Here is a 26,802-nt window from a genome sequence, read left to right as displayed (position 1 = left end):
GGATATAGTGTACCCGGACTTTCTGAAAACCTTTGACCAAGCCCATCACCCAAGGCTCTTAAGCGAATTAAGCAGTCATGGGGTAAGAGAGAAGGTTCTGTCATGGAGCACTAACTGGTTAAAAGACAGGAAACAAAGGGTACCAACGGGGTTCCATAAAGAACTGCATTAAACTATTCATAAACTATCTGGGAAAAGGGGTAAACAGTGAGGGTTCAAAGCTTGCGGATGATACAAAACTACTCAAGATTGCAGTCAGGTTTGGACTTAACTAAGAGTTAGAGGGATCTCACGAAACTGGGCAATCAGCCAAGGGAATGACAGATGAAATTCAGTGTTGATAATGCAAAGTAACGCACATTAGAAAGCATAATCCTAACTATACATACAAAATGATGGATCTAAATTAGCTGTTACCACTCAAGAAAGATCTTGGGAGTCCTTGTGGATGGTTCTCTGAAAACTATGTGAAGTGGTGGTTCAAAAAGCTAACTTCATGTTAGGAACCATTAGGGAAGGGATAAATAATAAGAAAGAAAATATCATATTGCCTATATATATAAATATATTGTATCTTCAGTCCCTGAATACTTTGTGCAGTTCTGGTTGCCCTATCTAAAAAAAAAAGATAGATAGATTAGAATTGAAAAAGTCCACAGAAGAGAAAAAAAAATGTCCAGAGTTCAAGTTTTTTTTTTTTTTTTGAGAAAAAGCTGAAATTTTCTGCTAAAACGGTTGATGCATAAGAATTTATGTGTATGTGTGTAAAAAATCCATAGGCAAGGGGCACATTTTCCGAAAGTTTTAATGGTGAATTGTTCTTCAGAGAATTGCAACCTTTCCAAATGGCCACCAGCTCTCATCATTGTTGACAGGAATGAAGCTAAAGCTGCCTTTAAGCAAAGAGGTCCTCTTTCAATAGGAACACCACCATCTGCCATTATTTCCAAAGCAGTAAAGTCAAGCTGCCCTCACAGAAGCTGGTGGTCCATGTCAGCCCAGAGAGCCATCCTTGAGAATAGAAGACCCAAGCTGTTTTGAAAGAGGGCAGTTCCTCTTGGTATCTTCTGAACTGAGTGTGGCTTTAGGTTAAAAATCCATCTTTTCCCTATAATGTTTTGTGCGCACGTGAGCGCTGATTTTCACTCTGACTGGAAAAAGGGGGCTCTCAAGTAGCTAGATATCTGGCTTCCTTTAATTGCAAACACAAAAACCGCAGAGACAAACAGGGAGGACGAGCTTTTAACTATTTGGACCATTGCATCTCTCATATTCCACTTTTGCAGGCTAAGCTGCTGCGAGAACACTCTGAGCACTGATCCCGTGGCTGGGCCGACCCACAACATTTTGGCACCTGAGGCAGGGAGCTCAAATGACACCCCCATACCCCCTCGCTCGGGCCAAAACTTTGAAAGGTCTCAATTCTGCCTTCTTCCTGTTCTACTCCTCTCATGGTACTGCTCTGCTACCTCCCCCAAGAAAGGAGAAACTAATAACTTAAAATGCCTTGTTCCAAAATTTTAAGTAACACAACTTTCAAATGCCTGAACAGCAAACTTAACTTTTCTTGTCTGCATGGTAAACACTGGCATTTTTATCTGTTTGAATAATCAAAGCGGTGTTTTCCGTGCCTTCTTGGTTGCAAAGATTTGAACTGCTTCTGCTTCCTGCATGTCCACCGTCTGGGCCAGCTCACGCTCTATTGAGATGGATGCAAGGCTGACCTGTGTCATTGTGGAGTGTAGACGTGTTTTTATTAACTTCAGCGTGGAGAAGCTGCGTTCTCCAGTGGCAACTGTTACAGGAAGTGATAGAAGTATGTGCAGAGCAACAAAAGCATTTTGAAAGAGGCTGGTCATCTTATTTGTGCACATATATTCCAGAACAGCCTTTGGAGTAGATCCCGCTGAAATGTAACTTGAAAGGGCTTTCAGTTTGGGGTCTCTTATGGGATTATCCCCTGCCTCGTAATCAAAATGTTGTCTTCTTCGGTGACTCTTGTATTCTTGAATGGGTGGGAAAATAGCTTCAGTGTGAAGTTCCTCTGCCAACTTCTGTGCACTCTTCAGAACGGTTTGAAATCCCTCATCTGACCGGTCAGACTGTAGGTCTGACTTTGCTTTGTCCAGTTGTTCCATTGCGCCAGATATATCAAGGTCAACACCTTGGAGTCTCTTGCTTACAACATTTATTTCAAACAGTATGTCATGCCACAACACTAAGCCACACAGAAATTTGAAGTTATGTATGTTTCTGGTGATTCCATTTCCCTCTGCTACTGTTCTCCCAAGAACAGTTCCTGTCATAGCATTATCCTCCATAATGACAACTATGGCATCAAACTCAGCCATCAGCCCCACAATTTTAAGGAAGTTTCCATTGTTTGGCATATGTAGCTGATCTGAAGTGCCACACAGTGCTGGGTTTTGGGTAGCAGCATTCTCACAATGGCAATGAGCCTTTTCAGAACATTTTGCCAGTAAAGAGACTCTGATGCAATCTTCTCTTGATGCTGATCATCTATGGTGGACTTTACCCTTAGGCTCATCTCAAGCTCTTTCCGCCTATGAGATGCTCTCTGGTGATTTGCTGCCTTCTCATGGCATGCCACATTTCTAGCCAGATTTTTCCAGTCCTTTGTTCCTGTAGAACGCAATGTGGCTGGAACGTTAGACTGGAGGAGTTTGCAACAAAAACAGTATGCAGTATTCTGGGGTTTTGAGTACCTAAGCCATGACCTCTCCACTTTGTCACCATTGGGGATTTCACACCAGGAATGTGTTGGATGGAAGCTTCTATTTTCATTGTCTTTGGGAACATGAAGTTTTTCACTTGCTGTGGCCCATGCAGTACAAGGAAGTCCTCAGGCTACTGCTCAGGTGGGTCCACAGTCCTGGATCATCTAGACTTAAGGAACTAAACTCATCAGCAGCTGTTTCTTGTGCCTCCACCACACTCTTCTCTGATCTACACTTTTCTTCAGGCATGTGCATGGTTTACATCCATTTGGGATGGAGATATGGATGCTGCAGTAGCTGCCAGGTCGCCTGCACTCTGACTAACTGGAAGATCAGGCATCTCCTCGCCACTCACATCCTCACTGGGGATGGAAGGCTCACCGTGAACATTTGTGTCTCTGTATCTCGGGAGAGCTCCTTCCTGCTTAGACAGAAAAGCTTCTTTTGATTGCTTTCTTTTTCTGAATGCTGCCCCAGAGGGGCGTTTCCTTCTTTCACTCATGACGGCTGTTCTGTGCCAGCTAGAGTGGCTCTCAACACTCAGTTGAAGGGGACAAAGAAGCAGGCTGGTAGCAGGGCCTGAGTGAGGGAAGATATCAGCCTCTTAAGGGCCTAACCGGCTCCTACTACTTCAGGAAATAGGAAGCTCCCTGAGAAGCTGGTGTTAATCTGTCCAGGCTCCTGGGGGTGCTCAAGAGGTACATAAGAGGCTCCTCCTCCTCTCTCTCCCTGAAGCTCCTGTTGCTTTCTGTTATTCCCTCTCACCTTTTCTCCTGCCTGCCTGTTATGTCTCTTGGGCCCCCTTTCTCCAGCACAGCACTCCACCATCTCTGTGCATCTCGAGCAGCGAGAAAACATATGCACCAGCACCAGACACAATTTTTCTACACTCTGGGTCCTAGTGGCGCCCGCCCACAGTCTGGCACCTGTGGCAGCCGCCTCAGTTCGCCTCATGGTAAGGCCAGCCCTGTCCTATGGGCACGGAGAACCTAGCTCCCACTGAGGTCAGCCAGGGAGGCTGGATGTGCACATTGCAGGAAATAGATGGTCACGGCAGCATAATCCACTGAAAAAACCACGTCTTGCTAATTGCAAATCAGGCTCTCCCAGTGTGGCTCTTCATCCTGCCTGTTGGCTGGAGCATGAGCAGAGCTTTATGAGACAGCTGCTGTGGTTGTGGCCAGCCATTGAAGCGAGTTTCCCATCGTCTCTCTTCTGGCTGTGGATGTTCGACTGCAGCAGCCCTGCAAAGGCACCGGCCTCGCTCTCTAATGTCCGTTCTCCCCTTGCTTGCATGGCGCTTCATGGACCATGGAGTAGCCTCATGAAAACATCCCAGTTGTGGACACAGGCACCAGCACCAATTCTACAAGCTAAAGTCCCCTTTGCAATCCAGGGAACCAGCCTGGGTTGTCTGGAGCGCAGGGTGTGGCCCATGGTGACTGCAGACACTGCCCCTGCTGCATAACCACTGCTGGGACCCTCTAGCCCATCAGCACTCGGCTCTCCCGCGTTCTGCTGAGCGGCTGTGATCTGGGGGAACAGAAACCCTTTGTTAGAGATGGAAAAAGCTATCCTGCAGCAGCATTGTAGAGTACCAGAAAGGTCCCCTAAACCACCTTGCCATTAAAGACTCCAGAATCATTAGAAACAAGATATAGAGATCAGAGATACAAGAATAGGAAAGCAGGAAAGAGACCCAAACTATCACCTGCACACCTTCCCCCGCCCCACCCAGCCCACAAATTCCTTTTCTACGTGTATCACAGTTTCAGGGGATGAAGCCACCAGTGACATGCTTCACTCCCTACTCTCAGGGACTGGAGAATCACCACTCCCCTCTTGCTTCCTTTGGCTACAAGAGCCTGACCTCCTTATCAAAGAAAGGATTGTTTTTCAATCAAACTGAAAACAGTGTAAATATGATGCTGTATTTAATCCAAACATATTGGATTCCTGTCTCCATCATTCTTGTTCCAAAGTTAGGCTTTGTTTTAAAAAAAAAAACCCAAAAAAAACCCAACAGTCTTCTGAGACAGTGAAACATCAGTAGGAAAATCGTTAGCCAATAAAACAGATGCAAAACCACAGCTTCAACAAAATAAAAATAGCATTTATTTTTAACCAAGTTAGGATTTCAGCACAGCAAGTTACTATCCACTAGATGTAGAAATCTACAGTTGTCCTACTTGAGTATCTCTTACAGTTTTACACAAATGTCTCCTTACTCTTAAAAAAAAAAGAAAATTTTAGTTGGCCAAAAAGGTGGTATCATGTTATACAAAACAGTCCTTTTAAGATAACATCCATGTTATTTCTTAGCATATGTGATTTTCATTGCATGGGATGGAGTAATCTTGAACCCTTGGAGAGCATCACGAGCAGCTCCTGCCTGTCCTTCATTTTCAAACTCCACAAAAGCAATGTCATGTCTCCCAGGCACTAGACGTACTTCTTTGAAGCCAGGGAACCTTTAAAATAAAGGAGAAGTCATCCAGATAAAATGACTGATTATATCGGATGGTAAATCTCTCAAGCAACTGTTAAGGCTTATCATAAGCACCCAATACTATAACAGTCACTACTAGTAACACATTTAAAAGTAGCAGAGTAGTTATCTTTAAGGAAATGAGATGCTACTTGACTAGTGAATGAAGTGGGAGAGAAACTCATTCTCCACACTGCAGTTGTCATATCTGCAGCAGCACGAGGTTACATCATCATTGCTCCATTATGTGTGGGGCATTAGGGCAAAAACATCAAGCAAACGAAGTCAGGATGTCATACTATTCTGATAGACCATCAAATGAAGCTTTCTCCCCATGACACAGGGACCCCAGGAGGGATGTTTTCCCACCTCCTCCCCACTCTCCGCACTTTCCTGCTTCACCTGAGGGAACATGGTACTTCCATTCGCTTCAATCCCTATGCTACATTGGATGAGACCAAGAATGGCTCCACTGAAATTCAAAGATTCCCCAAGAGCTACATATCCAGGCCCAACGCAGCATATGTGGAGTATCATTGCGATAGTAGATTAATACTTTAAAGTTATTTAAGTAACATTTCCTATTCCTGGAACACAGTACAGCAAAGATCATCATTACAATTTCATATCGATTATAACTCCATTGCAAGTGCTTATAACTGTAAATTGTCCCTGAATTGCTGAAACTTTCCTAAATCAATCTCAACCCAGTAGTGAATTTTCTGAGCAGATGGAGTAAATTCATGTAGCCGTTTAAGTTATTTAGAAAATGAGGAAACGCAGAGGAGGAAGAAACAAACAGTGTCACTATAAGACAAATGAGAATGGAAAACAGACAAATTATTCATGAGCAAAACAAAGTTTGGAGCACACCCCAAGTCTCAGACAGCATGTACAATACTTTCAATTGTCTCAGCTTTTTTTTTTTTTTTAAATGAAGTGTTTACTGTTATGGTTGCAGAGAAAGCCTTCAAAACAAGAAGCAAATTAAAATGATGCAGCAACATCTGCCTGCGTTTGCAGAGAGCCTGAACTAAGAGCACCAAGATGTGAAATTCCCCATTAATTTCACTGAATGCTAACTCAGGTACCAATGACAGTTTAAAATGTTGATATTGATTGTATAAGAAAGGAGGAGGATCATATTATGAAGCTCTATAACATGCCCAAGACAGTGGGTTGTATATTCCCGGGACCACATGAAAGACTAGCCAGCATGAGGAAGATGCATCTGGTAAGATAAGTGGACCTTAAAAACCAAATGATGGTTGCAAGGAGGAAGAAAGTGGGTTTCATCTTCCCAAAGGGGGAGCTGAGCTTCCAAAAGTTTGAGATTGACTTAAAATCATATACATTCTATAGTCATTTCTGTGACTGGAGTCTTTCACTGCAAAGTCACTAGCTTGAACTCTAACCCAGATTGGTTGCAAGTCATAACCACCTGATGGGTGTAGGTGGTCTACGTGAATTGAGCTAGTTCCTAATGCTGTATGCAGTGCTGTTGTAGCTGTGTGGTTCCCAGGTTATTAGTGACAAGGTACATGAGGTAATATCTTTTACTGAACCAACTGCTACGGTGAGGGACACAAGCTTTCGAGCTTATAAAGAGCTCTTCTTCAGGTCTGACCTGAAACTTGTTCCTCTCACCAAGAGAAGCTGGTCCAATAAAAGATATTACCTCATCCACCTTGTCTCTCTAGTTCCTAATGGGCAGGTGTTCATATTAAAGAGCCACCACAATTTACATGGCTGTATTTTCAGCAGTAAGGCCAAGGATTAAATGGACCCAAGACTGAACTTTCATATTTTTAAGTATCCCCTACAGGTCAGGGCTGAGGAAAGAGTGAGTGAGTGTGCGCGCATATAATGGAGAATGAAAGGAGAAAAAATGTTATATACACAACTTACTGATTAAATAGCATAGACAGCATCATCTCATTTGTCTCTTCTGGCAAGTTATTAAGGAAGAGTATATAGTTTGGTGGATTATCAGGCACCTACAACAACAGGAAAACATAATTCAACAAGTCATGCAAAATATAAGTAGCACTCATCTACTTTCTTTATACTTCCACTGAAACTACTGGAAAGAAACTAACGTACTGTTAATGTTCCTCATAAGACTGGTTTAGACTTCAGTCACTTATTGGCTAAGCTGTATCTTTCACAATCCCTTTAGTACATTTTTAATTGGTCCATTTTCTCTGCTATCAGTGTTAGTATGTTATTAGTATAATATCAAGAGATGCAGTAAGTTGGGGGACAGAGGTATTTCAAATTCATTTACTGTAAGCATGTAGAACTGCTAATTTTAAAAAGGCATAAATATCTAAAAAGGTAGTTGACCATGTCAGTTATCACTTCCATAGAATTTACCAGCTTTGAACAGCGTGCTGTAGTAAAGTCGAGGGAGTAACCATTCTATTTGAAGATATGTATACTTCCTGATGTTGCTTCAGTGGCACACTGAATATTCATTGCTAGAGACAGATTTGCTGATGCTTTGCATATAGTAGTTCAGTACCTTCTCAAGTGAACAGGGAGGTGTCTCAATGTCAGGGATCAGCAAAGTATCTCTACTTTACTTGGCTTTAGTATAATTAGGTAATTCCCTTCAGCTGAGAAGAATAAGCCAGGTATTACAACTAGTTACAAAGTCATCAACTTTGAAGGGAGAGGGCTGTACAGAGACCTGAACATTCAGCATTGTCCGTTACACTTTTCTGGCCATGCTTCTTATGAAGGTATATATATTAAATTCCTCAACAGCAGAGAGGGGACAATGCCCACACAGACGCTGGGTCTGGAGCATGCTGTGCTCCAGCTAGTCTCAACTGCCAGATCACCCTTAGATGAACTCAGGCAGCTGTCTCTGTTTGTTCCCACAAAGACACCGGGTCCAATTCTCAATCCTTGCAATTGGCACAAGAACCGGGGGGGGGGGGGGGGGAGGACACAAAAATAGCTTTCCGCAATTTTCTGGCTTCTTTGAATTCTTGGCCATGTTAAGGGGCCTACTCAACTCCCAATCTATGTGAGAGCAGCCTTGAGGCAGCTCAAACACATACAGCTGCCCGAGGTCATCTGGGGGTGCTCTGGCCACACTTCCTCTATTCTCCAATACACCCTCTACATTAGGGGACTATCCAGAGGACAACATATAGGTGTTCTGACAGTTCTATGGTGTCCAATAAAATCCCATATACTGGGGATATTCTCCAGATGCTGTTTCTGCCCCCTTTATGCCATGGGAATTGTGAAATAAAAAGAGCTGGGAAAAAACTAAAAATCAGGCCTGAAGTTTATAATAGCAGCTGTCTCTCCATACATGTCAGTTAAGGGAGAAGGGGGGAGGATATAACAAAATTCAGAGCACGTACAATGAACTCATTCTATATACTGCAGAAATTCCCCACCAAAGTCCAATTTAAAACAATTCTAAACTAGTCAAATACGCTTTTTTTAAATACTGGAGTTCTATTGTATAACACAAATATTAAATGATGTTTGTTTAGTGCTCTCTCTTCCTGCTAATTCTCAAACAGAAAACGTAATGGCAGGAATAAACAAACTAATAAGAATTACCTGTTGATTCTGTGACGAAGCCCCTTGGACATTCAAAGAATTCTGTGTTGTTCCCTGGGAGATTAAGCACAGTTAGAAAAAACATGATTTTACCAAAAAAAAACAAAAACCCAGCACTAAAAAGTTTTCTATAATTTTCAATTTGAAAGCACATATCCATACCAGTTTGGTTTTCAAGGAGCCTGAGAGAGCATCTTAATCCTAACCAACCCTTTAATCTTAAGGCACTGTTTCCTAAACTGTGGTCCATGGACCGTTCATAGTTTGCAGAATAGTTGCTAGTAGGAAACATGAAGCCACTGGGTTTTAAACCCCCACCAGACTGCTGGAGAAGACACGGCCATTAGGTCGGAATAGATTCTAAGGTGAATCAGTAGATATGGCAAATTATTGTATTCCATCTGCCTCCTGAAAAGGTGGATTTCACAGACAGAGAAAGGCAATTTTAGAGGTGTTTCTAAACATGGTTCTGTTGAAGACAGTACTATATGCTTTCTGACTGAGGTACAGATAAATCCATATAGGCTCCTCCAGCACAAATTCAAAATCAGTATTTGAGTTCTTTAAGTTATTTCAAAATGGTGGTGAAGTTAAGGCAACAATAGCTCTACAACACCTACCAAAACTATCTACAGAATTTACTGTTTATTCTTAATGTTGGTGTTTTCTATTATACAGGCATTAGTCAACTTCTCCAGTGCAGACCACCTTTTAATGGAGATAATATCTTATGGGCCAACTCCATTCCCATCTGCGATTGCATGGACCAGCTCCCCTCCCATTTGCTATTGCATAGTGCTTAGGTGCAACTATTACACACTGCAGAGTAATACTGTGGAAGTATTTGTGTATTTTTACTTAACATTAAAGATCAGCAAGTGATTTCTGAAAAAAGCTAATCACACTTCCTACTTTTGTTCATTTTGTCTTCTCTCAGATATCTTCTGTTTCTCTCAGCTGGAAAGTAAGACAAGCAGCACCATGTGACCAGCCACTTCTCCACATACCACTAGGAAGTGGTCTAGGGATCACTAGCAGTCCGCAGACTATGTTTTGGGTACTGCTAGTACTACTACTGCTTATAAAGTCAGACTTTAAGTCCAGAAGGGACCATCATGATCATCTAGACATATTTATGTAATCGGAGTTGGACCCAATTTTGGGGTAGTTAGGGAGAAGTTACTTGTTATTTGTTTTCTATATCAGAAGATAAAGAATTTTGATTGTTACATTGTTGATCTGACTATGCACTGGTATGAGGGGTCCAGCTTGTCCTGCACCTTCTCAGTTCCTTCTTACTGGCTAACTCTGACAGAGATGCAAAAGGGTGGATCATGGAATGGACACGAGCAACAAATCTCAGAGAAAACAGTTACAGAAAGTTACTAACCTTCCCTCCTCCCCCCCCCCCCCCCCGAGTGTTTGCTCATTTCTATTCCCCATTAGGTGACTCCCAAGCGTTACCTGCAGAAGTGGGCTTGGAGTTCATGGACATGCGGATTGCAACACTGCTCTACCAAACTTGGCGTCATCCCTAGCCTGCTAGTGGGAGGAGAAAGTATGTACTGATGACCAGGTCTCTGCTCTGCAGATGTCTTTGATTGGGATCTGAGCCAGAAACACCACTCATGAAGCCTGAGCTCTCATGAATGGGCTGTCAAGCTGACAGGAGGTATGACACCTGCCTGCTCATAGCTGCCCTATGAACGCAGGAAGTAATCCAGTATGAAAAACCATCTGGATCGAAACCATTAGGCCTTTCATCCTGTCTGCTACTGCCAACAAGAGCTGTGTAGATTTATGGAACAGTTTGGTTCTCTCAATGTAAAAGGCCAGGAGACACCGCTTCTCCATATTCTTGTGCAGTTTTGGGAAGAAAACAGGCAGGAAAATAGCCTGGTTACTATGAAACTGCAGGACCACCTTTGGGAGGAACGCTGGGTGGAGGCACAGTTGAACCTCGTCCTTAGAGCCCCTGTACACAGTGTTTTCTAACGTAAGGGTCCTGATTTGAGATCTTCCTGGCCAAGGTAACTGCTACCAGGAAGGTGACCTTCCAGGAGAGATATGACAGGGGGCGCGATGCCAGTGGCTCTAAGGGCAGGCCCAGGAATCTTGACAGGACCAGGTTTAGAGTGGGATAGGTTCACGAATTTGAGGGTAAAGTCTCCCTAATCTCTTGAAGACGTGAATGGACATCTCATGTGAGAAGACCAACCTACTGTCCATGAGAGGATGGAAGGCTGAGATTGCTACTAGATGCACCTTGACCGATGAAATGGCTAGGCCCTGTTTCAGATAAAGCAGGTATTCTAGTACTGACTGGAGGAGTGACTGAGTTGGTGAGAGGCCTCATTGGGAAGACCACACCAAGAAACAATTCTACTTGGCTAGGTAAGTCACTGTAGTAGATGGTTTCCTACTACCTAGCAAGACCTGGTGGACTTGTTCTGAACAGGCCATCACTGCTGGATTCAACCATGGATCATCCATGCAGTCAGGTGGAGGGCCTTGAGGTTCAGGTGGAGCCAACAGCCATGATCTTGCAAGATCAGGTCTGGGAGGGGCAGGAGCAGCAATAGGGTTGCTACTTACAGATCCAGTAGTGTGCCGAACCAGTGCTGATGCAGCCATGCAGGGGCTAATAAGAATAACCCTTGCTTTATCTTGCTTGACTTTCACAAGGACCTTGTGTACCAGAGGAATGAGGGGGAAAATGCATAGAACAGAAGCTTTGTCTACAGGAGTAGGAATGCATCTGAGAGAGCACCTGGGCTGTGACCACGCAGAGAGCAAAACTGCTGACATTTCCTGTTCTGCTTGGTTGCGAACAGGTCTACATGAGGAAACACCCCAGCTAGAAGATGGATATGGTTACGCCAGGGTGAAGAGATCACTCATGGTGAGAGGAGAAAGACCTGCTGAGATGATCTTGCAGAGCGTTCCAGGCTCCCGGAAGGTAGGAAGCTTCAAGGTGGATGGAGGGTTTCACTCTGAAGTCTCATAGACGAATGGCCTCTTGACAGGGTGGCACAACGCACTCCTCTCTGTTGATGTAAAACGTGGCTGCCATGTTGTCCATGAGCACTCATATAATTCTGCCTGCGTTCTGCAGTAAAAACACCTGGCACACTAGCTGGGCCGCTCTGAGCTCCGACTTTTATATGCAAGAAGAGCTCCTCCTGGGACCACAGGCCCCAAGGTGCTTGAAGTAAGCCCCCAACCTAGACTGGACATGTCCGAAATTAGGGATACTGCTGGTTGGAGAGTGACAAAGGGAACGCCCACACCCCCTGATCAGGGATCCCTCCACCAGTCGAGAGAGGCAAGGACTGGGGAAGGAACTGTAAGCATTGAGTCCAGCCAAGTACACTGAGGCCAGCCTAACCTGAAGGGGTCTGATGCAAAGTCTAGCATGCTGTACCACGTAAATGTGACCTAAAAGTTTGAGGCAAAAACAGGCTGTCATGACAGGGTTGGCCTTGACCTTTGATATCAGAGCCAACATTGTCTAGAAGCTAGTCTCTGCGAGGAAGACTCTGTCTTAGGTAGAATCGAGCACTGCACCAACAAACTCTATCCTCTGTATGGGGATGACAAGTTTACTTTTGCTCATTTATCAACAAGCCCAGGACTCAGAAGGTAGGTTGGACCAGACTGATGCTGGCTTTCATCTGGGCCTTGGACCAACCAGTCGTCGAGGTAAGGGTAGACTCAAACGCCTTGCCTTCCGAGTAAGGCTGCCATCACCATCATGCATTTTCTGACAACCCAAGGGGCTGCCAACAGGCCAAAGGAAAGGCCAGAATTAGTCTCTTACATATATTCCCCCAAAATACCTATAGTTTTAACAAGGAGGATTGTAACTATTACATTAAAGGAGTTTGTTCCATGCAGAAAAAACCCTTCAAACTTGTTCTAGAAGTCAGGAATCTTGATTTGGTTTACACAGTCCACTTACCTGACCAAGTTTTTTATTTGCTGCATTAGCTGACTGCTCCAGGGATTTAGCCTTTTTCTTTTCTTTCCTCTTTTCCTTATCAGCAAATGTACCGCGCATTTTGGAAATCACATCAGAATCTGTTTTTGCATACTGAATACGCTGTTTAAACAAGAAAGCAGAACATTTTAGATTTCACTATGTTGAACAGCTTGCACTAGCCTCATTAAGGCCCCAAATACCTAGCAGAACCCTGGAATTCCTACAAGAATTTCTTACATTAAAAACTTCACTGTAATAGAAACTACTCACAGAATATGCTGAATTCACCAACCGTCTTTTGTTTAAAACATGCAAAAAGATAGAAGAGGTTGATGAAGGACGGTTAAATGACTCAGCTGAAAAGGATGTTTTTAAATAAACCCTTTTTGGATACTCTTTAAGTGTTTATAAACTAGTCACAGTGGAACCTTAAGGGAACAAAAAAGAATAAGAATGAAATAGAGGAATAATGTGAACTATAGGACATTCTCTTTTATATGAAAGCTACTATGCTGCCGTCAGTTCAAATTCATATCCCCAGGCATGGATTAGAGCAGTGGTTCTCAACTTATTTACCATTGTGGCCATATACTGCCTATATGGCCCTGAGCATGTCAGCTGCATGCTGAGAACCACTGGATTAGAGCAACTGGAAGGAGATAGTCACTATGACATTCCTTTATTACTGGCAGTAAAGAAAGTTGAGGAAACTCTTGAGGCAAGAAACTAGCAGCAGAGCCAGTAAAAGGGAGGCAAAGCCACCACTGAGGATGCAAGACATTGAAAAAGGTGCAAGAGAAAGGGGGAAATCAATATCATTTTAGTAGAGAGATGGTTCATGTGGTAACTTCCTCTCTTCTATGCAGTCATGTAGATCAGTTCCCATCCCATTCCAAAATACTGAACATCCTTCTGGCAATTAAAGCAAGTACTTGGAAAAGTAATTATAAAACATATTAGGGCTGTTGATTAGTCACTGTTAACTCACACGATTAACTCAAAAAATTGTGATTAATCGCAGTTTTAACTGTGCTGTTAAACAATAGAATACCAATCGAAATGTATTAAATATTTTGGGTGTTTTATTTTTCCTACCTTTTCATATATATTGTATTCTGTGTTCTAACTGAAATCAAAGTGTATATTATTTTTATTACAAATATTTGCAATGTAAAAATAGTATTTTTCAATTCACCTCATACAAGTACTGTAGTGCAATCTTTGTCATGAGAGTGCAACTTACAAATGTAGAATTTTGTTACCTAACTGCACTCAAAAACAAAAATGTAGGCTCTGAAGTTTTAGAAGTCACTCAGCCTTACTTCAGCCAATCGTTCAGACAAACAAGTTTGTTTACATTTACAGGAGAAAATGCTGCCCATTTCTTGTTTACAATGTCACCTGAAAGTGAGAATATGCATTCTCATGGCACTGTTGTAGCCAGCGTCACAAGCTATTTATGTGCCAAATGCGATAAAGATTCATATGTCCCTTCATGCTTCAACCACCATTCCAGGGGACATGCATCCATGCTGATGATGGGTTCTGCTTGATAACAATCCAAAGCAGTGCGGATTGATGCATGTTCATTTTCATTATCTTAGTCAGATACCACCAGCAGAAGGTTGATTCTTCTTTTTGGTTGTTCGGGTTCCGTAGTTTCCGCACCTGAGTGTTGCTTTTTTAAAACTTCTGAAAGCATGCACCACACCTTGTCCCTCTCAGATGTGGGAAGGCACTTCAGATTCTTAAACCTGGGTCAAGTGCTATAGCTATCTTTAGAAATTGCACATTGGTATCTTCTTTGCATTTTGTGAGATCTGCAGTAAAAGTGTTCTTAAAATGAACAACATGTGCTAGGTTATCATCTGAGACTCCTATAACATGAAATGTACGGCAAAATGCAGATAAAACAGAGCAGGGGACATAATTCTCCCCAAAGAGTTCCGTCACAAATTTAATTAACGCTTTTTTTTTTTTTTTAAACGAGTGTCATCAGCATGAAAGCATGTCCTCTGGAATGGTGGCCAAAGCATGAAGGGGCATCAAATGTTTAGCATATCTGGCACGTAAATACCTGGCAATGCTGGCTACAAAAGTACCATGCAAATGCCTGCTCTCACTTTCTGTTGACAGTTAAACTCAAGAGTAACGCAAAACAAATAAAAAAAAAGTCATGATTAATTACAGTTTTAATCGCACTGTTGAACAATAATCGAATACCAATTTACAATTATAAATATATTTGGATTTTTTCTACATTTTCAAATATTTATTTCAATTACAACACAGTGTACAGTGCCCACTTTATATTTATTATAAATACTTTATTTCTTTTTATCTTTTACTGTGAATTGAAAAATACCTCATACAAGTACTGGAATTCAATCTCTATCTTGTAAGCTGCTCTTCCATATGTAGAATGTTTTTTTAAAAAAAAACAAAAAAAAAACCACAACACAACCACTACACTCAAAAACAAAACAATGTAAAAAACTGTAGCACCTACAAGTCGACTCAGTCCTACTTCTTGTTCAGCCAATCACTAAGACAAACAAGTTTACTTACATTTACAGGAGATAATGCTGCCCAATTCTTATTTACAATGTCATCTGAAAGTGAGTACAGGCATTCACACTACACTGTTGTAGCCAGAGTTGCAAGGTATTTACATGCCAAATATGCTCAACATCCGTATGCCCCTTCATGCTTTGACCACCATTCCACAGGACATGCTTCCATGCTGATGATACGCGTTAAAAATGCGTTAATTACATTTGTGACTGAACTCCATGGGGAATAATTGTATGTCTCCCCGCTCCATGGTTTTACCCACATTCTGCCATACATTTCATGTTATGGGTGGTCTCAGGATGACCCAGCATATGTTGTTCGATTTGAAAACACTTTGTGTTTTGTCAAATCTGCAGTGAGAGAAGGAACCAATAGGAAATTTCTCAAGATAGCAAGAGCATTCAACCCAAGGTCTAAGAATCTGAAGTGCCTTCCAAAAATCTGAGAGGGATGAGATGTGGAAAATACGGTCCAAATCCTTAAAAAAAGGAACACTCTGAGGAAGAAATACAGAATCTGAATCACCAAAAAAGAAAATCAACCTTCTGCTGGCACCTGCCTCAGATGATGAAAATGAACATGCACTGGTGCACGCAGCTTTGGATAGTTATTGAGCAGAACCCGTCATCAGCATTTCTCAACACATGAATTTTTTAAGTGAAGTGTTCAGCTGAACAGGATGGATGGATGAAGTATCTCTTTTAGATCTTTTATCTTTTTAGTTTGGAGAATTCAGAGCTGTACCACAGTTGTCTAAGCATCTGTTTTTTCTGCTAGACTATAAAATTTCATAAATATCTGGCTATTCCCACACCACGCACAGATGAATTCTACTGGTTCTCTCTCACATATGGACAAGGTGGATGCAGACAGAGTGGCAAGCTATTGGAAAGTGTTCCACACACAGCAAAGACAACTGTGTGTGTGTACTATATTAAAAATGTCTCTGTACAGAGTTTCCTTGTTTGTGTGTTCCTCCACACTACAAAAAATGGGTGGAAGACGCATGCAAAAAAAAAAAAACACCAAGATTTCTAGGCTCACCAACATAGGAAAAAAGCACGCTCTCACACACAAAGCCACTGAAGTAAATAGGACTACTCATGTGCATAGTTATACAATGTGTAAATACTTGTAGTATAAGGCAATTCAGAATCTAGCATTATCATCTCATATAAATTGTTCTGAAGTTTATTTTGTAATCCTGAAGAGGGTAACAGTTTCAGTATTAGCAATATTTATTATGAAGTAGAAATACTATGACAACATTGAACAATTAAAAATGCTTAACTTCAACATAAGTGAATGCAGCCAAATGTTATGGCATCACTACAAAAACTTGACTTATACAAGACAAAAAACAAAAAGGCAAACTAGAGGCATTTAAATGTCATACAATTTTACTCCACCACAGAAAAATTATTGAAAGCCTTTATTTAGAAAACATACAAAATTTAGACTTCTAATTTATAAATGTAAAGTAGTATGATGTTGGAATAAAGCAGTCTTATCTGAAAGCTAAGCATATTGCCCCTCAAATATGCATGAATATATATGTTCACACAGAAAAAAACATGACAATGAAAAATAAATAGCAGACACACCCTAGATAGAAAAATACAAAAATCCGATTCCCTGTTGCAAAATACTGTACTGTCCTAGTGCCATTAAAAAGAGAGAGAGACTTACCATTGGTTTGCCGTAAAATGGAAAACCTTGTAACTGTCTCAAAGCATTGGTGGATGATCCAAGTTCTTTAAATATGACAAAGGCCTGTCCTCTCATTTTCATCGTCTTTAAAGCCACAATGTCTACTACATGACCAAACTGTGAGAAAAGCGCATACAAGGATCTCTTCAGTTCTGTTGAGAGCATAGAAAAGCCATTACTGTATATAGGTTGGATATGTCACTGTGCTTTTATAAAAAAGTTATCCTAGCCTCAAACAGGAAGTTACAACTCTGAAAAATACATAACACATGCTATTCTACTTTACTCAAAAAAAGTCAGAGCCAAAGCTATAAATCAAAGCCATACCACTCATATTAGTGTAAGAACTGATGTGGGCTGTTTATTATTATTATTATTCCTGATTCAATCACATTATTAATTAAAATCAGGCAGGTGATAGCATTAAGAGATTTTTTCCATGTCTGTCTTGCTTAACCAGTTCTTTCAAGAATTAAATGTGAATTGGAATAGGCTTTCTGGATCATCAGCCCATCCCACTGAATTGTGACAGTCATTTTCATTATCTTAAGACAATCTTAAAAGTAGGTGCAAAGTCTGGCCTTAAACATATCCAGTTAACCTATGTTCATCACCCTGCACTGAACACTTATTCTATTGCCTCACTGTTCTTGCATTTAAGATACATACTTCAGTACTTTCGCTCCATGCATCTGAAGAAGTGATGTTTGTTTTTTTTAACCCACGAAAGCTTATGCCCAAATAACTGTTAGTCTTTAAAGTGCCACCAGATTCCTTATTTTTTGTGGATACAGACTAAGACGGCTACCCCCTGATATTTCACTTGTTGAAGTATGTTGTTTTGTCATTGCTGAAGTCTGACAATATCAGATGATTCTTCTGTGTTTTTCTTTTCAACTAAGGTAAACAAAAAATTATCTGACATCAATCATATTACTTTAGGGACCATAACAAGTCATGCAAGAGAAGCTGGGAGAAAACATACTTAGAGACAATCTCTCTAAGCACAGACCAAGAAATCAGATACATATGGCCACATACATTGCTTTTTGTGTGAAGATTATCCTAAAGTTATGTCATGAAAGTCTCCCTTTAAAAGGAATGCTCTCCTGTACACTATGGTAATGGAAAGATGTAGGTATAAAAGCTGTATTCTAAATGCAGTTTTACCCTTCAAAGACTATAACCAAGTATTTTCCACAATGCCAACCTTCTGGTTTATTGGGAATATAGTGTGTGCTCTAAATAAAAGCTATGCTTAATTTTCCCACTGGAACATTCAGACACTTTATCATGTAACGTGCATTGTATAATATTGCAAAGTGACCCAAGAACCTCAATGTCAACTGGCAAGGAGGTACAAAGGATTACAAGAATCTCCTGATTCTGATATGTATATTCTAATTCACTTAAGAATGTCATGTGGGGTCTCAAATGAAAGCCAGTGTCATGCTGGTCATCGATATCATTGTGAAAATATAGATACCATGTAAGGAGTTGTGTGTGTAACCATCCCCAAATACACCAAAAACAAATAAATCAATCTGTTACCTACAGCCAGGCACTCAGATACCACCGAATATGCTCCAAGAAAAGTCCAGGACAGACATCTGAACACTCTCAGAACCGCCTTCACCAAAACAAGGATGCTCCACCAGAGAAGGAGAAAGCATCATATAATGGGCCACCCATACACCCCAAGAGAATCTGCTTCAATACAGATACAAAACCCCCTTTGACTGTACACCCCTACTTGCCACCTACCACCCCACACTTGAACCCATACAGGGTATCAAACAAACTACAACCCATACTTTATGGGATCCACATCGTGAAAAAACTTTCCTGAACCCTCCTCTTCAAGCTTATCATCAGAAACAAGCTCCCGACAAACAAGGACACACCAACTCAAATCGGTACCAGACCTTGTCAGAGCAACAGATGCAAAACCTTAAGACATACCTCTACTGCTAGAGTGATCAATACCCACAACACTACACACCTTTCAAGATCCGTATGTCCTACATGTACCTATCACAACATGTGGCGTACCTTCTCTGGTGCACTAATTGCCTCAATAGCAACTATGTGGGTGAAGCTAGACAATCACTAGGCTCTTGAATGAGCTCACACAGGAAAATGATAAGACGGAAACACCATGTCACCTGTGGGTGAACACTTTGTGAAAACTCTGACCTTATCCTCAAAAGAAACCTGCACACATTCAAAAGACAAGCCCGGGAGCTTAAATTCACAACTTTGCTAGACACTAAAAATCATGGACTGAATAGAGACACACTAGATTTATGGCTTATTCCAACATTCTATAATCCACTAACAACTCCCCTACCTGCCTCCCCTTCTCTTCCTTCCTCCCCCATGATTGGAGGTGCGCTAAAGAGTTACTTCACATTGAACAGTCTCTTGATACAGGTTAACTGTTTACACTAAACCATCTGTTCCACCTTGTATTTAGCTGTGCCACTCTGAGGGCTTGTCATCATGTACAGTGCTACAGCTTTAGTGAAGATTCTACTACACTGAGGGAAGAGTTTCTCTTGTCAGCATAGTTAATCCACCTCACTGGTGGAGGCAATAGCTATGTCAACGGGAGACGCTCTTGATTTTTCACACGCTTGAACAACACAGTTATACCAATATAGGTCTGTAGTAAGGACCTGGCCTTAGTTCAGGTCTGGGAAGTGTACAAGAGCTCTGGCAGGGCTTGAAAGCTTGTCTCTCCCACCAACAGCTCCAATAAAACATATTACTCACTCTCTTTGTCTCTCTAATATATCCAGGGACTGACCCAGCTACATCATCACTGAGGACAAATGAAGGATTGTAAGAAAGAATTTCAGAAAACTAAAAGGAAAAGAAACACAGTAGGTGCACAGAACCTTATTTGGAGGAACACAAAGGTGTTTGCTTTATTATATTTTGGGGCAGAAAAGACGCCCATGCATCCTTCATTGACGAAGAAAAAGAACAGCACTCTTGCTCTATGAAAAAGGGGTCTCAAGTAAGGTTGGCTAAAAATACTGGAAAGAATCCTGCATGAGATCAGCTTCTTTAGATACAAGAGTAATTTGTTAGATTAGTCTCTAGAAAGCATGACATGATTTTGTTTTAAGTAACCATTTGTTTCCAGTATTCTTACTATTACTCTAATTTGTTCTTTGATAATAAACTTATTTTTTTCCCCCACTAGAAGTATATCTAAGGCAGGGGTTCTCAAACTGGGGATTAGTACGTGGGGGTTTGCGAGCTATCAGCCTCCACCCCCCAAACCCTGCTATGGATCCCACCAGCATTTATAATAGTGTTAAATATTTTTTTTAAAAAGTGTTTTTAATTTATGAGGGGGGTTGCACTCAGAGGCTTGCTGTGTGAAAGGGGTCACCAGTGCAAAAAAGTTTGAGAAACCCTGATCTAAGGTCTGTGGTGTTAAGCAAAGTGATGGTCTTCTGTTGAATTTTACAAGCTGGGATGTACTGTTCCCTGGGGAATAGCAGGCCTGGTAATTTTGTGAGTGTTCAATGGATAAGAGGCTAGACCGGGGTAGTCTATTTTTTGTCAAGGTCCAAATTTCTTGGTCAAGATATAGTCAAGTCCAGACTCCAGAATTTTTTTTTTTTTTTAAAGCCCAAACAATGATAAGTAAATAAAAAGATTTTCAAGTCCATTCAAAAGCATCTGGTGGTCTGGATTTGGCCCATGGTCCATCTATTGACTACCCCGGGCTAGACATTGCAGGGAACACTCCAAGGACTTTGGGATTAGTGTGTGCCTATAGACATACAGAGAGAGCAAGGCCTTCACGGTGGGCAGGGGGGTTTGCGGAGGCACTGGAAGTTAGTGCTTGTGCTGCCAGAGGCAGTTGGTTTCATGGAGCTAAGCCACAGCAGGCCCAAACAAGACTGCTTCACGCTAAGGGCAGGTAATGGTTAGGTATTTCTTGTGCGAGAATGCTACATGCTCAGGTCCGAGACACTCAGGTTTATTAATTCAAACCTTTATTTGAGCCTAAAGCATACCTTTTGATTACAATTACTATTAAAGAAAAGACAGACACATACAGAAAAAGGAAATGGCCAGTTACCTTCTGGTGCACAGGCAATCACAATGGATTTCTTCTATGAAGCTCTATCACTTAAAATCTCCAACATATTATACATATCCAAATTACATATTCATTTAGTTCTCTTCCAGTCATCATAAAGTGTTATGACTATCACATATCTTATGCAACTCATACAATATGCATCTGTAAATGGGCATAACTTTTGCTGTCCTTGCTATTTTCATGTTATTTCTCTTTTCTAATTAATTTCCAGTTCTCACACACCGATGACCAGGGATCCTAGTTTTCCAGTGATTAAAAAAACATTGATTAAAAAAAAAAAAGTAATCCGTGTTTTTCCACAATTAAAATGAAACGCTGAACTTTAGTTTTCCTAGCCACAATATATATAGGTATCAGTTGAACACGATGTTTTATTGATATATTTACAATTTTTAAGCTGACAGCCAGAGCCCCACTACCCGGGGTTGATGCCAAAGCCCTACCTAATTGATCTAATTGATACTGGGGCAATATCAAATAATCAGGGTTCCACTGAGTGTGTTTTTATTTATTTATTTTTAACAAACTGTTAAAATTAAAAATTCTCTGTAAAAAACACAAATTATGTGGTTTTCAGCGGCAAGCAGATTTCTAAGATCTCTGCTGATCATGCATGCTTGACCAGACCACTTTTACCCTTTACTCGATATTAAGGATTGTTTCTCTAACTGTTTTTTGGCAGCACACTGTGTCCCCCCATTGTCCTGTTTCTCTAGTTTTTCCTACTTGGCTTTCCTGACATACATCAATATGTTCAATATCCCATCGGGAGATTTAAGAATCATGGAGACTTGCACTATGTTTGTTTTTTTTTAAATCCACTCCCTGATCTTCGCATTACTAAGGGGCAATCTTTGGGACTCAATTTTCAGACATTTAGAGCACCACTTTACAGCAGTATTAAACTTGAATGTATACTGGTAATTAGTATATTAGTAATTAGTAATTAGGCTTGCATCCGAAGAAGTGGGTATTCACCCACGAAAGCTCATGCTGCAAAACATCTGTTAGTCTATAAGGTGCCACAGGATTCTTTGCTGCTTCTACAGAACCAGACTAACACGGCTACCCCTCTGATACTAGTTACACTGGTTGCTATCAACTCTACAGTGCTTTTAGTTTCATTTACATTTTTATACCAATATACATCTCCATATGGAGGATCCCAAAACACATCACCTCGCTGCCAGGTTCCATTAGATAGAAACCCAGGTGGTAACCAATTACCACTGTTATTTCACTAGGTTTAGTTACACAATAATTCCACATTGTTTACATCCCAGCAGGGAGTGTGTCTATGAAAAAAGAACCACCACTACTTTTGGAAAGCCACATCCAGACCACAAGAGCCTGATCTGATAACCGACTACTCACAAGTACTGCAGTATCAATAATGTCTGTAGAATCACTTGTATTATGAAAGACTATTCATGTAAGTATGGGTTTGCAAGACTGGAGCCATGAGTCTCAATCTGAAGATAAACACAAGATTCAGTGGGACTAGCCACACAACTAAATTACTTACATTCATAAGGGTTTGTAGAGTTGGACCCTAAGATGATAAACAGAAGAAAGCCAGAAATATACTACTCTGAGATACTACTCTGAGATAGTTTCCCCAACACACTGATGAAAAATATGAACTTTAAATGATTCATACCGTCTTTTTTAATGTTGTCATTTATATTATTGATATAAATGGTATGGTTTGGTCTGATATCCATCTTCTAACTTGCTTATACAAGAGCCTAGAAAAAGAGAAACAAGCACAATGTGTTAAAAATACTTACATTTATTAAGATAAATTCATAGAGTTTTTGTTTGTTTAGGTCAAACAGGTGTTGCCAGAATCAGCCTATATAAAACAGGACCAGAACTGTCTCACTCAATGGTGAAAAGGAAGCACTTTCTAGCACACAGGTTTTAAAGCTATACACTTTTCATATACTAACAAAGGTCCATCACCTCTCAAGGTACAGAAAAATATAGCCTACTACAGGGACCCAAGTCACTGAGAAAGCATCAAGCTCTGCGTGGGCAGGAGTTGTACCACGATCATCCCCACACAGCTCTTTCACTGCCCTTTTCATCAATAACGCTCTGAAGTGTTTATGGTCCCTATCACTTTCATATATAAATATCGATGCCCCCCACCGCCTGCATGGACCCACCACTGCACCACATAGCCAGCTCCTCCAAGCGCAGCCCCCCTTCATACACCACAGCCCCTCTCCAAGCACAGTCCCCCGCACACACCACAGCCCCCCTCATACACCACAGCCAGCAGAGCCGGTGCAACCATTTAGGCGACCTAGGCAGTTGCCTAGGGCGCTGGGATTTGGGGGGGGCACCATTTTCTTCGGCAGCGACCGCGGCAGCCGGACCTTCGGCCACCACCGGCATTTAGGCGGAAGGAGCTGGGGCAGGGGAGCGTGGAGAGGGCCACCTGCAGCAAGTAAGGGGGGGAGGGCAGCACGCAAGGGAACTCCCCACCACAGCTCACCCCTGCCCCGCCTCCTCCCCAAGCACGCCGTGTCTGCTTCACTTCTCCCGCCTCCCAGGCTTGCGGTGCCTAAGCTGACTGGCACCGCAAGCCTGGGAGGTGGGAGAAGTGAAGCAGCGATGGCGTGCTCAGAGTGCTCGTGCACGGAGCAGGGATGAGCTGGGGCGGGGGGGTGCCTCAGGGCAGAGAGTGGGGGGTATGGAGCTGCCGCAAGGGGGGGGACACCTCAGGGCAGAGGGGGTGAGCTGCCGTGGGGGGGGGCGCACCTCAGGGCGGGGAGCAAGGTGGAAGTTTCACCTACGGCACGAAACATCCTTGCACCAGCCCTGACAGCCAGCCCCTCCAAGCGCAGCCCCCCCATACACCAGCCCCCCGCATACACCACAGCCCCCCCTCCAAGCACAGCCCCCACTCATGGCGCCCAGCCACCTTCGCCCCAGCTGCCCCACACCCGGCTCTGAGGAATTCACAGCTCGTGGCTATTTTGGGCCAATCCCAACGCGGCTGGGCGAGCCCGCCCGCCGAGACAGGCTCAGCGCGCCTGCCCCCAGAGGGGAGCGCCCCAGATACTCCCCGGACACAGGCACGGGGTCCCCCGCGCCGCATCGCCCAGCAGAGGGGCAGAAGGGGCACAAACCCGTCCCTCACCCGGCTGCACTCGCTGTCCCCGCGCGCACGCGCCTTCCCACCGTTCCCAGCGCCGCACCCTGACGCGTGACCTCACGTACGCAGGCAGAAGAGTCGAGCTCATGCACAATCGACATATCGCGCACCCAATCATCGATGCGCTCTTCTCCCTCCCCCCATCGCACGTGTGCGCCTTCACAGGGGCGGGACGGGAGAGGCCTGAGCGCAATGGCGGTTCCCGTGTCTCCACACGTGCCTGTGGGGCTCACGCGGCAAGGCTTGGGTATAGCAAGCTCCCGTCAGGGCCAGTAGGGGGCCTGCTGCCAGCCCAGGCTCTGCCTCCGGGTGGATCCAATGGGTGGCGTTGTTCCCTGCCTGCCCAGACCCTGTTGTGCCTCACCCATCACCTGCCCTTCAGCCCCATTGGGGCACAGCCTCGCTGATAGGGCTGCCACGGAGGTTGGCGGCACATCCCTAGAGAAGCCGATTTAGACGTGCATAGCCACCAGGTGTGGAAGAACCAGCTGGGGTAGCGCTACTGGGACGAGCCAGGGTGAACAGGAGCCAGCCTGCCCCGTGGTGCTCCTGTGAAAAGGGCTGGTATCACTCAGGTGTTTTAGCAGGAGTGTTGAATGTAGGACATGTCCTGCTCTATTGGCACTAGGGCAGCCCCAGCTGCAGTACTATGTCTGATTCTGGGTGCCACACTGTAGGACAGATGTGGATGAATTAAAGCGTCCAGAGGCGAGCAACAAAAATGCTAAAAGTTTAGAAAACCTGACCTATGAGAAAAGGTTAAAAAACTGGACATGTTTAGGCCTTGCTTCTTGTGGAGCCCCTTTAAATGCTCCAACAGCTTCACAGTTTCAAATAGGCCTAGTATGCCTATTGTCCCGCTTTAGTCCTTTAAACTTCAGATATTTAGTTTTAAGTCACATGCCTGCTCCTAGTCATGTGCCTTACCGCAATTGCACATATGGCTTCAAGGCAACAGACAAGGAAGCCCCAGGATCAGGAAAGGACTTGGCTTTCTGCACTTGTTAGATGGAAAAGCCTGAGGGCTTGGCTACACTTACAAATTTGCAGCGCTGCAGCAGGGTGTGAAAACACACCCTCTGCAGCGCTGCAAATTGCGGCGCTACAAAGCGCCAGTGTAGTAGCTGTCCGTTATTCCCCACAGGGAGGTGGAGTACGGACAGCGCTGGGAGAGTTTTCTCCCAGCGCTGGCACTTTGACTACACTTAGCGCTTCAAAGCGCTGCCGCGGCAGCGCTTTGAAGTTTAAGTGTAGCCATAGCCTGAGAGAGATATCTGCAGGGACCAGGAGCTGGTTGTGGGGGAAACCTCGGCTGGAGAGAGATGGGATGGTGATACTGTTATGGGTTGCTTTGCATCTTCATTAATGGAAGTCCTAAGTGGAGCTGTGTTGTTGTATGGATGGGGATTCCATCTTTCCTGGCTGGTGCATTGGTTATAATCCCCAGCATATAGTGAGATATTGTGCTGTGTGGCTAATTGAGAGTACGTTTTTACTTCAATGTATATTTTAAACAGGGCATCTAGGGTGCCGAGTCTGGGAACCCGTGATATGCAGTCTCTTGCTGTAGATATGCAAAAAAAATAAATCCCACTTGCTGTACTCCACCTATTGCGTATGGGAATTCAGTGCGGTTTATGAAAACTTACTGTGGCATTTAAGTGTGTGCGGAACTGGGGCCTAACACTGTAACCTCCCTGAGGTGGGGGTCTGCAGCGGGTCTTTGTTCCCACCAGTACTAACGGTCACCGCCTGCAAGCAACGCCAGCCCTGCGGGCCGAGTTAGGCCACCACAGCCAGGGAAGGGCGCGGGCTCAGCATTGCAACGGCAAGTGTGAGGGCAGCACTTTGCTTGGTGACCCAGGGGGGCAGGAGGACCCCAAGCTGCTGCCTCTGGGAGAGGCGCTACCAGCAGGGTTGGTGCTGTGACACGGAGTTTCGTAGCTGCCCCCGCCCAGCACGAAACCTGCTGCCCCGTGCCCATGGGTCCATGCCCTGCCCCCCAGGATGGCCTCGGAACGGACGGGTCCGCCCCTAGACCACCTGCCCAGCACCCACCAAAGCCTTTTCCCCCCAGCCCCCAGCTCATTACTAGCTGTCAGAGAGAGCTCATTTAGACTTTGCTTACGAATCATCATTTGAAATTATTAGGTTGGTTCACGCTCTTGGCCAACATCACTGAAATGAATGCACTGACCTTGTCATAAAAAACAGCAGCTGTATAAGGAAGCTAGTCTATGTTCATACTTCTGAAATCTATTATACTTTTTCAGATACATGTATTTTATCATACACTGTATATGCTTTTAAAGTGTGTATTAATGTTTCAATTTCAATTCAAATTTCCAAACAGTCACTACATTGGCATGTTTCAGGGTAGCAGCGGTGTTAGTCTGTATCCGCAAAAAGAACAGTACTTGTGGCACCTTAGAG

At 43.2% G+C, this 26,802-nt stretch overlaps 1 protein-coding gene across 4 annotated transcripts; it reads right to left on the bottom strand.

Moving 5' to 3' along the window:
* Positions 1-4,830: 4,830 nt before the first annotated feature.
* SNRPB2 (small nuclear ribonucleoprotein polypeptide B2) lies at positions 4,831-24,483 on the bottom strand. 4 transcript variants are annotated; one of them, XM_039532295.1, is made up of 7 exons: positions 24,435-24,483; positions 22,864-22,951; positions 17,057-17,229; positions 12,773-12,913; positions 8,812-8,865; positions 7,135-7,223; positions 4,831-5,209 (listed from the first exon to the last, which is right to left on the bottom strand). In XM_039532295.1, the coding sequence occupies exons 2-7, from the start codon at positions 22,925-22,927 to the stop codon at positions 5,050-5,052; spliced, it is 681 nt and encodes a 226-aa protein (XP_039388229.1). In that variant the 5' UTR covers positions 22,928-22,951; positions 24,435-24,483; the 3' UTR covers positions 4,831-5,049. The 4 variants fall into 4 exon arrangements, with proteins under 4 accessions (XP_039388229.1, XP_039388226.1, XP_039388230.1 ...); XM_039532292.1 differs by having other exon boundaries at positions 24,355-24,453; XM_039532296.1 differs by lacking the exon at positions 24,435-24,483 and adding an exon at positions 24,413-24,431.
* Between the last annotated feature and the right edge of the window lie 2,319 nt (positions 24,484-26,802).

The sequence above is a fragment of the Mauremys reevesii genome, linkage group 3 (genome assembly GCF_016161935.1).
Source record: "Mauremys reevesii isolate NIE-2019 linkage group 3, ASM1616193v1, whole genome shotgun sequence".
NCBI classification, from domain to species: domain Eukaryota; kingdom Metazoa; phylum Chordata; order Testudines; family Geoemydidae; genus Mauremys; species Mauremys reevesii.
The sequence above is the reverse complement of the archived record's forward strand: the minus strand, read 5'-3'. Positions and strand labels throughout refer to the sequence as shown.

Bases quoted from the DNA above. Each gene is read 5' to 3' on its own strand.
- SNRPB2 (XM_039532295.1), bottom strand. From the start codon at position 22,927: ATGGATATCAGACCAAACCATACCATTTATATCAATAATATAAATGAC. The intron at 12,914-17,056 runs GTAAGTCTCTCT...TTGTTTAAACAG, and splicing joins CATTTTACGGCAAACCAATG to CGTATTCAGTATGCAAAAAC. The intron at 7,224-8,811 runs GTAATTCTTATT...CTGTTGTTGTAG, and splicing joins CTTCGTCACAGAATCAACAG to GTGCCTGATAATCCACCAAA.